The sequence below is a fragment of the Bidens hawaiensis genome, unplaced genomic scaffold (assembly GCF_021521415.1).
Source record: "Bidens hawaiensis isolate Kalapana, Puna unplaced genomic scaffold, B.hawaiensis_p1.1 tig00014410_1, whole genome shotgun sequence".
Taxonomy (NCBI): Eukaryota; Viridiplantae; Streptophyta; class Magnoliopsida; order Asterales; family Asteraceae; genus Bidens; species Bidens hawaiensis.
Window position 1 is genome coordinate 38366 of NW_027492251.1, and position 12804 is coordinate 51169.

General features: G+C 36.2%; 3 protein-coding genes across 4 annotated transcripts; 2 read left to right on the plus strand and 1 right to left on the minus strand.

Annotated features, from left to right (window-relative positions):
- The first annotated feature begins 863 nt into the window (after positions 1-863).
- LOC143546676 (putative glutamine amidotransferase GAT1_2.1) lies at positions 864-4548 on the plus strand. Its single transcript, XM_077038295.1, has 4 exons — positions 864-1002; positions 2229-2971; positions 3527-3742; positions 4291-4548. Exons 1-4 carry the CDS (start codon positions 912-914, stop codon positions 4546-4548), a joined length of 1308 nt encoding a protein of 435 aa, XP_076894410.1. The 5' UTR covers positions 864-911.
- A 721-nt stretch (positions 4549-5269) lies between these two features.
- Positions 5270-7980, plus strand: LOC143546664 (LEAF RUST 10 DISEASE-RESISTANCE LOCUS RECEPTOR-LIKE PROTEIN KINASE-like 1.3). The gene is made up of 2 exons (XM_077038284.1): positions 5270-6231; positions 6699-7980. The coding sequence occupies exons 1-2, from the start codon at positions 5454-5456 to the stop codon at positions 7874-7876; spliced, it is 1956 nt and encodes a 651-aa protein (XP_076894399.1). The 5' UTR covers positions 5270-5453; the 3' UTR covers positions 7877-7980.
- Positions 7981-8247: 267 nt separating this feature from the next.
- On the minus strand, positions 8248-12300 carry LOC143546665 (delta(7)-sterol-C5(6)-desaturase-like). Of its 2 annotated transcripts, none has more exons than XM_077038285.1 (3): positions 12036-12300; positions 9771-10076; positions 8248-8618 (listed from the first exon to the last, which is right to left on the minus strand). In XM_077038285.1, the coding sequence occupies exons 1-3, from the start codon at positions 12250-12252 to the stop codon at positions 8326-8328; spliced, it is 816 nt and encodes a 271-aa protein (XP_076894400.1). In that variant the 5' UTR covers positions 12253-12300; the 3' UTR covers positions 8248-8325. The 2 variants fall into 2 exon arrangements, with proteins under 2 accessions (XP_076894400.1, XP_076894401.1); XM_077038286.1 differs by lacking the exon at positions 12036-12300 and adding an exon at positions 10950-11018.
- Positions 12301-12804: the final 504 nt, after the last annotated feature.

The window sequence follows — 12804 nt, forward strand, 5'->3', positions numbered from 1 at the left end:
CCTCATTGGCTAAAGGTAGCCCGAGCCGGCCACGAGTCCGGACGGAGGAAGCCCCTAGCGGTCCACCTATTGAGGGATTCTCTGGATAAAACCCAACCTCACGCCCACCAAACGGCACGACAACGAGGAGCCGGTAAAACCGGGTGAGATCAGGACTTGAACCCTGGCAAGCCAGGGTCATCCCTCATATCTCCCATATAAATTGGTGATAGTGAGGTTTGAACCTCTTACCTGTCACTAGTAAAGTGAGTACTCTACCATTGAGTCACATCCAATTCATATTTATTTGGTTATTAACCAACCAGAATAAAAATCAAATACATTAACTGAATATAGCGAATTAATTAACCAAAAATCAATCAATTAATTTGTTTGTTTGTGGATTTCTTGCGTTAGAGATGGTGTAAATCAGAGTAATTAATTTGAAATACACCTTCCAAAATGATCGGGCTAGTTGTTTCCTAAATGAATCATCAATCAAATTAGAAAATGGATAAAGCCTCCACCGGTGGCTAAACTCTTTATTTGGTTATAATAATATCCACATAAGCCTATCCACGTCAGCCTGCCCTCAGTTTTCAAAACTGACCACTTGCCCCTACATCTGATCTGACGACTCACGTGACGTCTCAAGAATCAACACGCACACCTATAGGCTATATATGGCTTTCCACGTGGCTTCCACATCTTTCACCTTATTTCCTGCCCTATATAAATACATCACATACTCACCTTCAAATATATCTATATCTATATCATCATCAATAATAATATTAATATTAATCAAGTTAAGTTATATATTATAAGCTAGTAACATATATTATTCATATTTCATAGCCCTTACGCGGCGCACCGTTATTGTTATTGTTATCGTTTTCGATTCTCAAACACAGCCACCCACCCAGCCAGCCATGTCAACCTCGGATCTCGCCGACATCTTACCTCGTGTTATCATCGTATCTAGACGTAGCCTTCGTAAGAACAAGTTTGTTGATTTCGTCGGTACGTACGTTTTTATTTGTATATATGATTAATAATAATAATAATAATAATTAATTATATCATTGCATTTTCCATCGGTTTCTACTTTTTCATGAATGTTTTAATGATTTTCCTTAATCTCTTCAATTCCTTTCATGCATGATGTATTATTATTATTATTATTACTATTATTATTATTATTATTATGAAAATTGGTTTTTATTAGTCTCAACTATTTTTTTTTCCAGGCCCAATTTTCATTTTTGGCTGGCAACAGTCCCAACTTTCACATAAGTTGAAACCACCGACTAACGGATTACAAACTCCGTTAATTAAAATCTGATGCGTCATCATAGTAGTAATAGTAGTAGTGATAAATCAATCTCATTTTACGTACAACATAGGATGTGCACGGTTCGGTTTGTGTCGGTGTTGGACTGAACCCGAAGCTTCTGGTCTTGAAATTTTTAAAACCGATCGGTTTAGTTTTTTTTTGTTTGGGTTTGTTTCAGTAGGGATGCAAATGAGTCAAGTCGCTCACTTGCTACTTGAGCTCTGCTGATAAAATGCTCTAAACCAGCCAAGCTCTTTCCAGCTTGAGCATAGCCGAGTCTCAAATAAAGCTTCTTTAGCTATAGAGCCTGAGCTTAAGCCTCGTATGAGAAGCTCATTTAGGCTCGTCGAGCCTTACCGCATTTGAAATTAGAGTTACATATCCATTAAATACTTAAAAAATATCTTGAAAATCTATAAATTCAATTCATTTTTTACAGGTTTTGTTGCATGCAAAACCAAAACCGAACCATAAATTCCGTTTTCAAAAAGAACATAAAACATGAAACTAAACCGTTGTAATTTTGTTCTGGTTCAGTTTTTCGGTTAAGTTTTAGTTTTTTGGTTGTTTCGGTTTTAGATCGGTTTTATTCGGTTTGATGCACAACACTAGTACAACATAGGCGGATCATGCCAACAATTTACAAAAAACATGAAACAATTTACAAAACATGAAACTAAACATTTTTTATTCGGTTTAGTTTTTTGGTTGTTTCGGTTTCAGATCGGTTTTATACGGTTTGATGCACAACACTAGTACATAGGCGGATCATGCCAACAATTTACAAAAACATGAAACTAAACCGTCGATTTTTGTTCTGGTTCAATTTTTTCGGTTTAAGATCGTTTTTTTAGTTGCACATAAGGTGTTTATGAATAAGCCTGATAGAAATGCTGTTCATTTAACTTACCAGGTGAATATCATCTCGACCTGATCGTCGGGTACGGAGCGGTCCCAGTGATCGTCCCTCGTGTAGCCGGGGTCCACACGCTCTTACACAGCTTCGAGCCTATCCACGGAGTCCTTCTCTGCGAAGGCGAAGACATCGACTCGTCACTCTACGAAGACGACGAGCCAAACTTATCGACCGAGGAGTTAGAAGAAATCCGAAGGTTACATGTCAGCGACACCGCCATCGACAAAGAAAAGGACACAATTGAGCTGGCACTAGCCAAACATTGCTTAGAAAGCAACATACCTTATTTAGGCATATGCAGAGGGTCACAAGTTCTAAATGTAGCATGTGGCGGTACGCTTTACCAAGATATCGGTAAAGAGCTATCGAAAACATGCGTGCCGGACCGACGAGTGGTGCATATGGACTATGATAATTATGATGGGCATAGGCATGTGGTTAATATTGTTGAGGACACACCTTTGGATCATTGGTTTAAGGAGTCTTTGTATAATAATATGGAGATTAAGGTTAATAGTTATCACCATCAAGGAGTCAAGAGGCTAGCGCAACGGTTTAAGCCCATGGCGTATGCACCGGATGGGTTGGTTGAAGGGTTTTATGACCCGGATGTTTATAATCCGGAAGAGGGTAAGTTTATTATGGGGTTGCAGTTTCATCCGGAGCGTATGAGGAAGGCGAATTCGGATGAGTTTGATTATCCTGGATGCACTGCTGCTATAAGGTATAGATTTATGTTTGTGTTAATATCATAAGAACCAATATACTTTCTCAGTTTTAAGTAAATGTCACTTAACATAATTTTAACATATAAAAGTCGTTACACATTTTTCGAAAATCACGAAAAAGTGTATTCTTGTGGAATAATAAGTTTGTTTAAAATATATTTTCACAAGCACGTACATTCTAGACAAGTGTAGGGACTTTAATATAGCAAAACTGGGTTGCTGGACGCTTTTTTAACATGTACAAGGACTTTTATGTGCTGTTGACATATAAAAGTCCATGCACTTGTCAAAATATCACAAAAATGTCTCTTTAACACGATTTTGCTACATTGAAGTCCCTACACTTGACTAAAATGAATATAGTAAAAAAAAAATTAATATAATGACTTGTAAGTTGTAACCCATTAAATTCGTCAAAATATTTTTTGTTCATAAATGTAAAGTGACTATTTTCTTAAGTGAATGAGAAAGTATATTGGTTTTTTATGACGTTAACCTTTTATTCTTCGTTATAAAAAGAGATTTTTCAAGCTATCGCGTATCGAATCACTTGTCACATGGTTGCAGGAATTTGTGAAGGCAGTTGTAGCGTATCAAAAGAAGCTAAATGCGATAAAAAGGGTACCGTCATCTTTGAAACTTGATAAAGAATTGGAGCAAAAGAGAAAGGTTATTGTTAGAAGCTTTTCTCTTGCAAGAAACTTATACGAAGAAGGCGATAATAATAATAATAATCGTCAACGTAAAGAATCTGATCTCAAACCAGGAGCAGAGTTTCTTGAGGTATGATTAATGATCCAGTCATTCAACAATAGGCTTGTAAACGAACCAAACAAACACATGCATATAATTGAACAGATTTCTGTGCTCATGTTCGATCATTAAGAATACGGGCATGTCCACATGTTCGTTCGTTTAGACTTTAGAATCTAAAAAAAACGAACACAAACGCACAAACCTAAATGTTAATAATAGAACAAACATAAATGAATGCAAATCAATTGACCAAACATAACCATGTATGTATATATGTATATATATTATACACACACACACATGCATATACATATACATATAATTCAAACGAGCCCCTTTTATGTTTGTATTTATATAAAAGTAACTACTTGTATTTTATAAAATTTAAACGAACATTAATGAACGAACAAAACATGTGTTCGTGTTCATTCGTTTAATTAAATGAACAAAAAATGTCTTGAATGTTTATTCGTTTATTAAATAAACATACTTCCCACCGAACAGTTCATGAACGTTCGGTTCATGTATGCTTCAGTTGACTAATGAATATAATTTTTTTTTTGAATTGGTTACAGTCAAATATAGCATTAAGTATGCAACAAGAGAACAGGTTGAAGCAGATGGGAGCAACAGTGAGGAATGCATCTTCATACATGGAAAGATTGAAGATGAATGAAGAAAGAGAGAAACTCGCAAGAGTTGTAATGGGAAAGATGACAGTTGAGCAGTTATCTGATCTTAATCTGTTTTATCACATGATGGGCCAGATATGTTCTGATATGTTGGAGAAGAAGCAGCAACTGCAAACTGTCACTAATGGTAATCTTGCATGATTATGATCATCATCATCTTTGTTTTTTTTTGTTTTTAATGTGTCACATGAAATCATGATGAAATTAGAAAAAAAAAATCTCTCTTTTTGTATTTTTGTACCCCTTTTTGTCACTGTCTTGTGCCTACTTTGTATTGACATTTGAAGATGAATTTGTGGTTGAAATCTTATTGGGCTTTTATTGGTTTGAGTCAGCTTTGGGCCAAAATCGAAACTTTGGTTTTCAATTTTTGAAAACCAATTCGTTTTGGTTTTTTCGGTTTATTGTCTCCGGTTTTCCCATCTGAGTCCAAAAAAAAATAAACTGGGCTGGAAAAAAAACCGGCCCAAAATAATGAATTTAGGTCTAAATCAGTTTGTTAATTTATTATAAATTGATTAAAATAAAACGAAAATCAAGAAATTTGGTTTGGATTGGCTTTTTTGCTTTTTATTACATGCAAAACCAAGACCGAATTGTAGGTTTGGTCTTTACAAAAAACGTAAAACCAAACTATCAGTTTTTATTTCAGTTTAATTTATCGGCCTTTTTGGTTTTCGGGTCGGCATTTACGATTTTCCTGCACGGCTGCACCCCTCAAAGCAGCTGAACCTTCTTTGACTTTCTAGGGTCAATTTGTTCAACAAGATTTTATCTTTAAATCTTTACCACATGTTAAACAGACTAATGTGTCATGTGTGACAGATCAAGTGTAGGTTACTAGAGTGTTGATCAAATTTCCTTAAAAGTCCACCAAACATTCACCTATATTAATCAACTTTCAACTTAAATAAGATTTATAGTTGCAGTTAGTTGCATAATTAGGTGCATATAATGTTGACCAAAGTAACAACACACCAATATACCTTCATTAATATAAGAACCAAGGCTTGAACAGTCTAACACGACGATCGAATAACTCCCCAATGAAGCTTCTAATCATCGTAACCGTGCTAGTTGTGGCTGCAGTTCCACAGGCTTCAAGCAGCCTATACGAATCCTATAAAAACTGCGCCACGTCGTTCTCGTGTGGGACCATTTCTGGGATCCAATACCCGTTCTCGAGACATCAAGATCCCGAGAACTGTGGGTATCCCGGATTCCAGCTCGATTGCAACGGCAAGAACTCGCCTACTATCAACATGAACAACATGACTTACAATGTTTTAAGCATTGATCACTCGTCTCGAATATTAAAAATCATTAGAGAAGATGTAACCGAGTCGATATGTCCACACGACTTCACCAACACGACTATTAATCATAACCTGTTTGCATACTTTCCAGATTACATGAACATCACTTTCCTATACGGGTGCCCGAATAGTTTGAACCTTCACGGGGACATGTTTTCGTGTAATGATAACGGGTTTGATAAAGTGTTGGTGCTACCCGGAGATCAAGGCCCGGGAATATGTAACAAGAGTGTGATCGTCCCGGTTCCGGTTATGGCACTCGGGTCCACCGGGTTGGTGAATTCGAGCGGGTTGGATCAGGTTCTAAGAGAAGGGTTTGAGGTCAAGTGGAAGCTCGATACCATGGGTTGCAGCCGGTGTACTGATTCCAACGGTCGGTGTTTTTACGATTATGGAACGAACCAGACTGCGTGTGCGTGCCCGGGTTCGCCTTTGGGTGCAGATAGCTGCACCATGGCTAACACAAGCCAAGCCAGTTCCTCACAGAAACAAAAGTCCTTAACTATAGGTATTACTTACCTTCTTCATATAATAACTTAATATTAGAGTAAATTACAGTTTTTATTCATTATTATGTATATATAACTACAAATGACATCATGTATTTGAAAAGTTGTAACACATTATGTCCTTTTCACTGACAGTTGTTTAAAACTTAACTTTTCACACATGACTTGCATATTGACCTTTAGGTTTAAGGGCAAAATAGTCATTTTGAAAACGTTATTAGAAGTTGTAACACAAGTTAGTGGAAATGACGTAAATTGTTACAGCTTTTAAAATAAACTATGTTCTTTTGTAATAACCTAAGTTTTAAGACAACCTGAAAAGGTTGACATATAAGGATGAAAACTGTAATTTACTCTTAATATTATATTAATAAAATCACAGTTTTCGTCCTTTGGGTATATAGGATATTACGCCTTTCGTCCTTAATCTTCATTAGTATTCTGACTTATTTTCTTGGTATTTCAGCACTTCCTATCACTGGTGGCCTTCTTGCTACCATCGGGATTGGGTCGGGGCTCGTTTTCTGCAGGCAACGAAAAAGAAGGCGTGATACCGAAGAAAACGAACCCAAAACCAAAGACAGCATAACAACCATTTCAACTAACTTTCCCACCACCATCACTTCCTACACTTCCACAACAACTGAACTCGGTAACAGCACCTATTTTGGCACCCACATTTTCACGAAAGCCGAACTTGAAGCCGCTACCGACGGTTTCCATGATTCCCGAGAACTTGGAGACGGTGGGTTCGGAACCGTTTATTATGGAAAACTCGTAGATGGTCGGGAAGTGGCGGTTAAACGCTTGTATCAGAACAGTATTAAACAAGTTGAGCAGTTCATGAACGAGGTCGAGATTTTAACGATGTTAAACCACGAAAACCTTGTCAAGTTTTACGGTTGCACTTCAAGAAGAAGTAGAGAGCTTCTTTTAGTTTACGAGTATATTAACAACGGTACGGTTGCGGATCATTTACACGGAAAACTAGCAGGCTCAAGCTGGCTAAGTTGGCCTTTACGGCTCAATATCGCGATAGAAACGGCCGACGCGTTGGCTTACCTTCACGAGTCAGATATTATTCACCGTGACGTGAAAACGTGTAATATTTTGTTGGACACGAGTTTTCGTGTCAAGGTGGCGGATTTTGGGTTGTCAAGGTTGTTTCCGATGAATGTTACGCATGTGTCGACGGCCCCACAAGGGACACCGGGGTATGTTGACCCTGAATATTATCAGTGTTATAGGTTGACCGACAAGAGTGACGTTTATAGCTTTGGGGTTGTATTGATGGAGCTTTTGTCATCGTTGCCAGCTGTTGACACGAACAGGCACCGGCATGATATTAACTTGGCTAGCATGGCTATGGACCGGGTTCAAAATGGGCGGTTGGGTGAGTTGGTTGATAAGAGGATTGGGTTTGAGAATGATGGTTTCGTGAGGCGGGTGGTGACTTTGGTGGCGGAGTTGGGGTTCAGGTGTCTGCAACGTGAGAAGGATATGAGGCCGACAATGAGAGAAGTGGTGGAGAGTTTGAGAGGGATTCGGAATGAGGAGTTGAGTGTTCAGAAACCGGAGGTGGTCGATATTGTGGTGGATGATTCAAGTAATCCGCCTTCATCGGATTCAATGATGACAGGTTAGTAGTTGGGGATAGGATGGGACGGCGGGCAAACTTTATATTCATTCGTATGTAACTATTTTAGTTTATGACTGCATAGCAGTTTGTATGTATCCACGAGAAACATGTATTACTACAAAACTTCGTATTAAACACCCCACCCCCACCCACCCTCAAAAAAATAAAAAAAAAAAAAAAAAAAAACTAAACTAAACAGTAACAAGAATCATGATCAAACATCATACATTTCATTGACCAAACAACTCAAAACAAAACAAAAAATTTATGAAACTACATAGACCTTGTCCGGACAAACACTTACAAATCTTAAAAACTTCTATCAGTCTGGTCTAAAATTTCAACTATAAGGGAAAGCAAACCTCCACATTCCCTAACGCGAGTCAACGAAGTCAACCATCACGTTCATTTACAAACAAAAACAGTCACAGCCCACCCATTTTAATGGTAGTTATTATATGTTCTTAGCCTCTTCTTCCAAAGGATCACGAAGGGTACCGAACATCCAGTCCATCCAAACCGTATAATGGCCATAGTTATGACGGTACGTTGTGTGATGTATTGTATGGTACCCTGCACCCATTACAGGCCATAACTTCCCATGAATGCAGTCATGAATGTTTGCTGTCCATATAGCTTCCAAGAATAGTAACACAATGTGTGTCCTGAAATGTGTCGGGATAAGAAATAGCGCAACGACATGTGGCACCGCCTGTAATATCCCGTCTAGAGGGTGAAATGCTAACCCTGGTTATAAAAATTAAAAGATGCGCACGTGATTATATATTTAAATCTTGAAACTTTCTTATTTAAAAATATAGTTAATATTATTAAAAAAAACTAACATAATAACATAAATTTGATGTATAAAAGTCCACGCACATGTCAGAAAACACAGAAAAGTTTGTGAAACCTGTTTTGCTACATTAAAGCTTCTATACTTGCTTAGAATGCACGTTCTTATGTAAAATTACTTAAGAATATTTGGCCCATTACCCCTTAAATTCATCAAAATAAATGTTTTGTTTTTTTTTCAAACAAAGTTGAATTTCATTGCATCAAACTTTGACAAATTTAAGAGGTGGCAGATTATTGTTTTTTATTATTTTTTCACAATAGTGTGCATTCTAAACAAGTATATGGAGACTTTAATACAGCAAAATTGGATTGAGGGACTTTTCATCTTTTTTACATGTGCATGAACTAGGCCTGTAAAAGAACCAACCAAAGCATATTTGTGTTCGTTCGCTTAACTTTAACTGAATAAACGACTAAAGACGAACAATTAAACGAACGGGGTTTTCTTGTTTCATGTTTGTTCGTTAAGAAAATGAACGTGTTCGTTTATGTCCATTCACTAACGGTATAAATGAACGGTTCACAAACATAAACGAACATAACTATGAGACATAACTGAGCTAAAATAAATATAAACAAATGTGAACAACAATGTGTTGAGCCTAAAACGTTATTAAAAATATAAAATAAATTGTAATAGGCCTAATGAAATTCATGTGAAATATTGATGAATTAACTTAAGCAATAACAAGCTAATGTCTAATGAAAATAATATAACGTAAACGAACTTAAATGAGCAAACATTTAGACGAATGTTCACGAACATAAATGAACAAACAAGACATTTGTTCATCTTCGTTTGTTTATCTAACAGATCAAACAATTTTGTTCATGTTCGTCCGTTTATGAAATAAACAAACATTACCAAACTTCTTGCCAAACAGTTAACTCAATGTTTGGTTACTATACAAAACTTTTATACACCAAAATTATGCTGAATAACTTTTTCAAGAAAAATAACAAAGTATGCTAATTTTTTTTTACAATTTTACGCTTAAGAGTTAAGAATAAGAGAATAAGAAAAAAAAACCGGGTACTAACCAGCAAACGGTGAAAGGGTATTTTGTTTATTGTAGATATGATGAGTTGCATGAAGCCATTTGTAAAGAGGTTTGATATCATGCAACTCTCTATGCATCCAATAGATGCCGAACTCGACGAATATCAAATAAATAGCCAAGTACCAAACGTATGAAGCCCATCCGACATCAGTTATACTTGAAAAGCATCTGGTCCATCCTCTTTCAACCATGTATTCAGAGATTGCAGGGAGAGCACAGTACCATGGCATTGCCTTCATTGCAACATATATTTGCAAATACATTGCTTTTTTAGTAGGAATAGCATCTGCAAGATAATAAAGATATGACTTTTGAGCGTCAAAATAAATTGTTTTCTTAACTCTTAAATCTAACGCTTCTTCATTGTTAAAGAAACAAATAATACCACAGTTGACTACTATTATAAGATTTAAGAATACAAAGTAGAACTTTGAAATAAAAGATATTAAAGCAATTATTTTTACGAATTTGAATCTAGACTGACTCAACTCAAGTATGTGCTTCATCATTCATCACAAATTCTCAATATTTCAATTTCTTTCTTATTAAGGTAGCAACAATTAGAGGTGTAAACAAGCCAAGACGCTCGTGAGCTACTTGAGATCGGCTCGTAAAAAGCTCAAATCGAACCCGAGCTTAAAAATAAGCTTGCTTGGTAAACGATCCTGAGCTTCACCTATCGAGCTCAAGTCAGCTCACAAGCAACGAGCCTGTTATCTATATAGTTTTTATTTAACTATTTTTACGTATAAAACTATGATAAAAATAACTAAATAATATATATTTCGTTATATACAAAATTATAATTGAAAATATTAAAAATACCTAGTATATAAAATTAATTAATAAATAATACACTAGCCAGGTGCAAGCTTGAAAAACTACTCACTAGCCGCCGCCATGTTCATTTACATTTTACACCCCTAACAAGAATCAAACTATCATTTTCACTCTCTTTTGATTCCATTTTTTTTGCAAAAATAAATGCAATCAGATCCAAGAATCTAGATTGCCACCTCACCAATCACTGTCATAAACCTAAAGATCCAATCAAATCAAACCCATAAATAAAAACTGACAGATAACCAAAAAAAATTAAGCTAAACATTTTATCAAACACCTGGTGTACACCCCACTAATTGAAACCAAAAACATTAACCTTTAGGAACATAAACATTCCGCTTAATGTGGTTACTATACAAGTACAAAATAAAGCCAGAGACAAAGTAAAGAACCAAAAAAATACTTGTTTTCGGTATCAATACTTTTAGGTAGCTTACCGGTCTCATCCGTACAAACACATAAAAGGAAAGTAACAATTGAGCGAATACAAGTTTACAGCAATTTATAAAAACTTGATATGCGATTCACAATTTAAGCCCTAGTGATAACAAAAGCAAAAATTTTAAAATTATATCAAACACTTGGTGTGCAACCTGCAAAAAACTTACCTTTGGGAACATAAACATTCCGCTTAGGTTTATTATCGGCCAATACACAAAAGATGGGATTATTTATTTAGAGGTGCAAACAAGCCGAGCCGAGCCAAGCCCGAGCACGACAAGACTCGAGCTCGGCACGTTTAACTTACACAGAGCTCGAGCTCGGCTCGTTTCAAACTCTATTTTCAAAGCTCAAGCTCGGCTCGTGAGCAAATTTTCAAAGCTCGGATCGGGCTCGGCTCACTTACTATTTATCAATTATATTTTATATAATTATAATTATTTTTATATTATTCTTGTATTATAAATTTTTATTTATCAAATGATTTATATTATTTAGTTATTTTTATTATTTTTTTCATAACATTATATATATTAATTAATAATAATTAAATATATAATTTAAAAAAATTAAATAAATGACAAGCTCGTTTAGGCTCGTGAGCCGGCTCAAGCTTGATAAGTGAAGCTCGGGCTCGGGCTCGGGCTCGTTTACTAAACAAGCTAACTTTTAGGCTCGCGCTTGATTAAGCTCGGCTCGATTTAGCTTTTTAATGAGCCAAGCTCAAGATTTATTTCCAATTTACGGGAAATAAAATAAAAAAGTTAAAGCTAAACATTTTATCAAACACATGGTGTGCACCCCACTAATTGAAACCAAACCACTAAACTTTAGGAACATAAACATTCCGCTTGTGTAATTATTTATTTCCAATTTACGAAAAAATAAAATAAAAAGTTAAGCTAAGCATTATATCAAACACCTGGTGTGCATCCAACTGTTTCAAACCAAACACACTAACCTTTAGGAACATAAACATTCCGCTTAACATGGTAGATATACAAGCACCAAATAAAGCCAGAGACAAGGTAAAGAAGAGTTCCGGCGATGTAACAACGGAGCCAGCCTTGAACAAAGTGTGGGAGTGGGGTCCACAGTTTGTCCGGCAGTAGAGTTCCGAGGACTATCAGGTTGTACCAGGTGGTCTCGGTTAAGAAGCGGTGGGTGTTGTTATCCATCGGAAAGTGATGGATTCCGATGAGTAGTGACGGTGAGATTCCGGCGGCTGGTGGGGTATTGACAGGATTTGAAAAGACAAAGGGAAGTGGAGTGGGTGGGGAAGAAAGATGGCGATATAAATTAGGAGGGAGAGAGTGTGAGGGCATGTGACTTTGGTTTTGGAAGCATCTTGTACAAATCGGGGATTAGAATTTATATGTATATTTTGAAAGATAAAATTCCAAAATTAGTCATTTTATCCGGTCATTTTTTAACTTTAGCCATGGTTTATACATAATACCCAAAATAGTCTTTCTAATTCGTCAGATCCTGAAGACGAAACTAGGAGTGAACACGGTTCGGTACGGTATGGTTATTGGGTGAAACTCAAACCGAAGCTTATCGGTTATTTTATAATACCAACCGATCAGTTTTCGATTATTCGGTTATTTTAATTTTTTTTATATTGTAAGTAGACATTACAAAAAAAGAATTCAAAGTATCTCGTAATATTGAATTCAAAATACAAAAAATATGCAGGTGTTACGTGGAACCAAACAAATACAAAGTTG

Coding starts and splice junctions, on each gene's coding strand:
- LOC143546676 (XM_077038295.1), top strand. CDS start 912: ATGTCAACCTCGGATCTCGCCGACATCTTACCTCGTGTTATCATCGTA. Junction 1,003..2,228: donor CAAGTTTGTTGATTTCGTCG/GTACGTACGTTT, acceptor TTAACTTACCAG/GTGAATATCATCTCGACCTG. Junction 3,743..4,290: donor CAGGAGCAGAGTTTCTTGAG/GTATGATTAATG, acceptor AATTGGTTACAG/TCAAATATAGCATTAAGTAT.
- LOC143546664 (XM_077038284.1), top strand. CDS start 5,454: ATGAAGCTTCTAATCATCGTAACCGTGCTAGTTGTGGCTGCAGTTCCA. Junction 6,232..6,698: donor ACAAAAGTCCTTAACTATAG/GTATTACTTACC, acceptor TTGGTATTTCAG/CACTTCCTATCACTGGTGGC.
- LOC143546665 (XM_077038285.1), bottom strand. CDS start 12,252: ATGGATAACAACACCCACCGCTTCTTAACCGAGACCACCTGGTACAAC. Junction 10,077..12,035: donor GAATGTTTATGTTCCTAAAG/GTTAGTGTGTTT, acceptor ATTATCTTGCAG/ATGCTATTCCTACTAAAAAA. Junction 8,619..9,770: donor TACCCTTTCACCGTTTGCTG/GTTAGTACCCGG, acceptor TTTTATAACCAG/GGTTAGCATTTCACCCTCTA.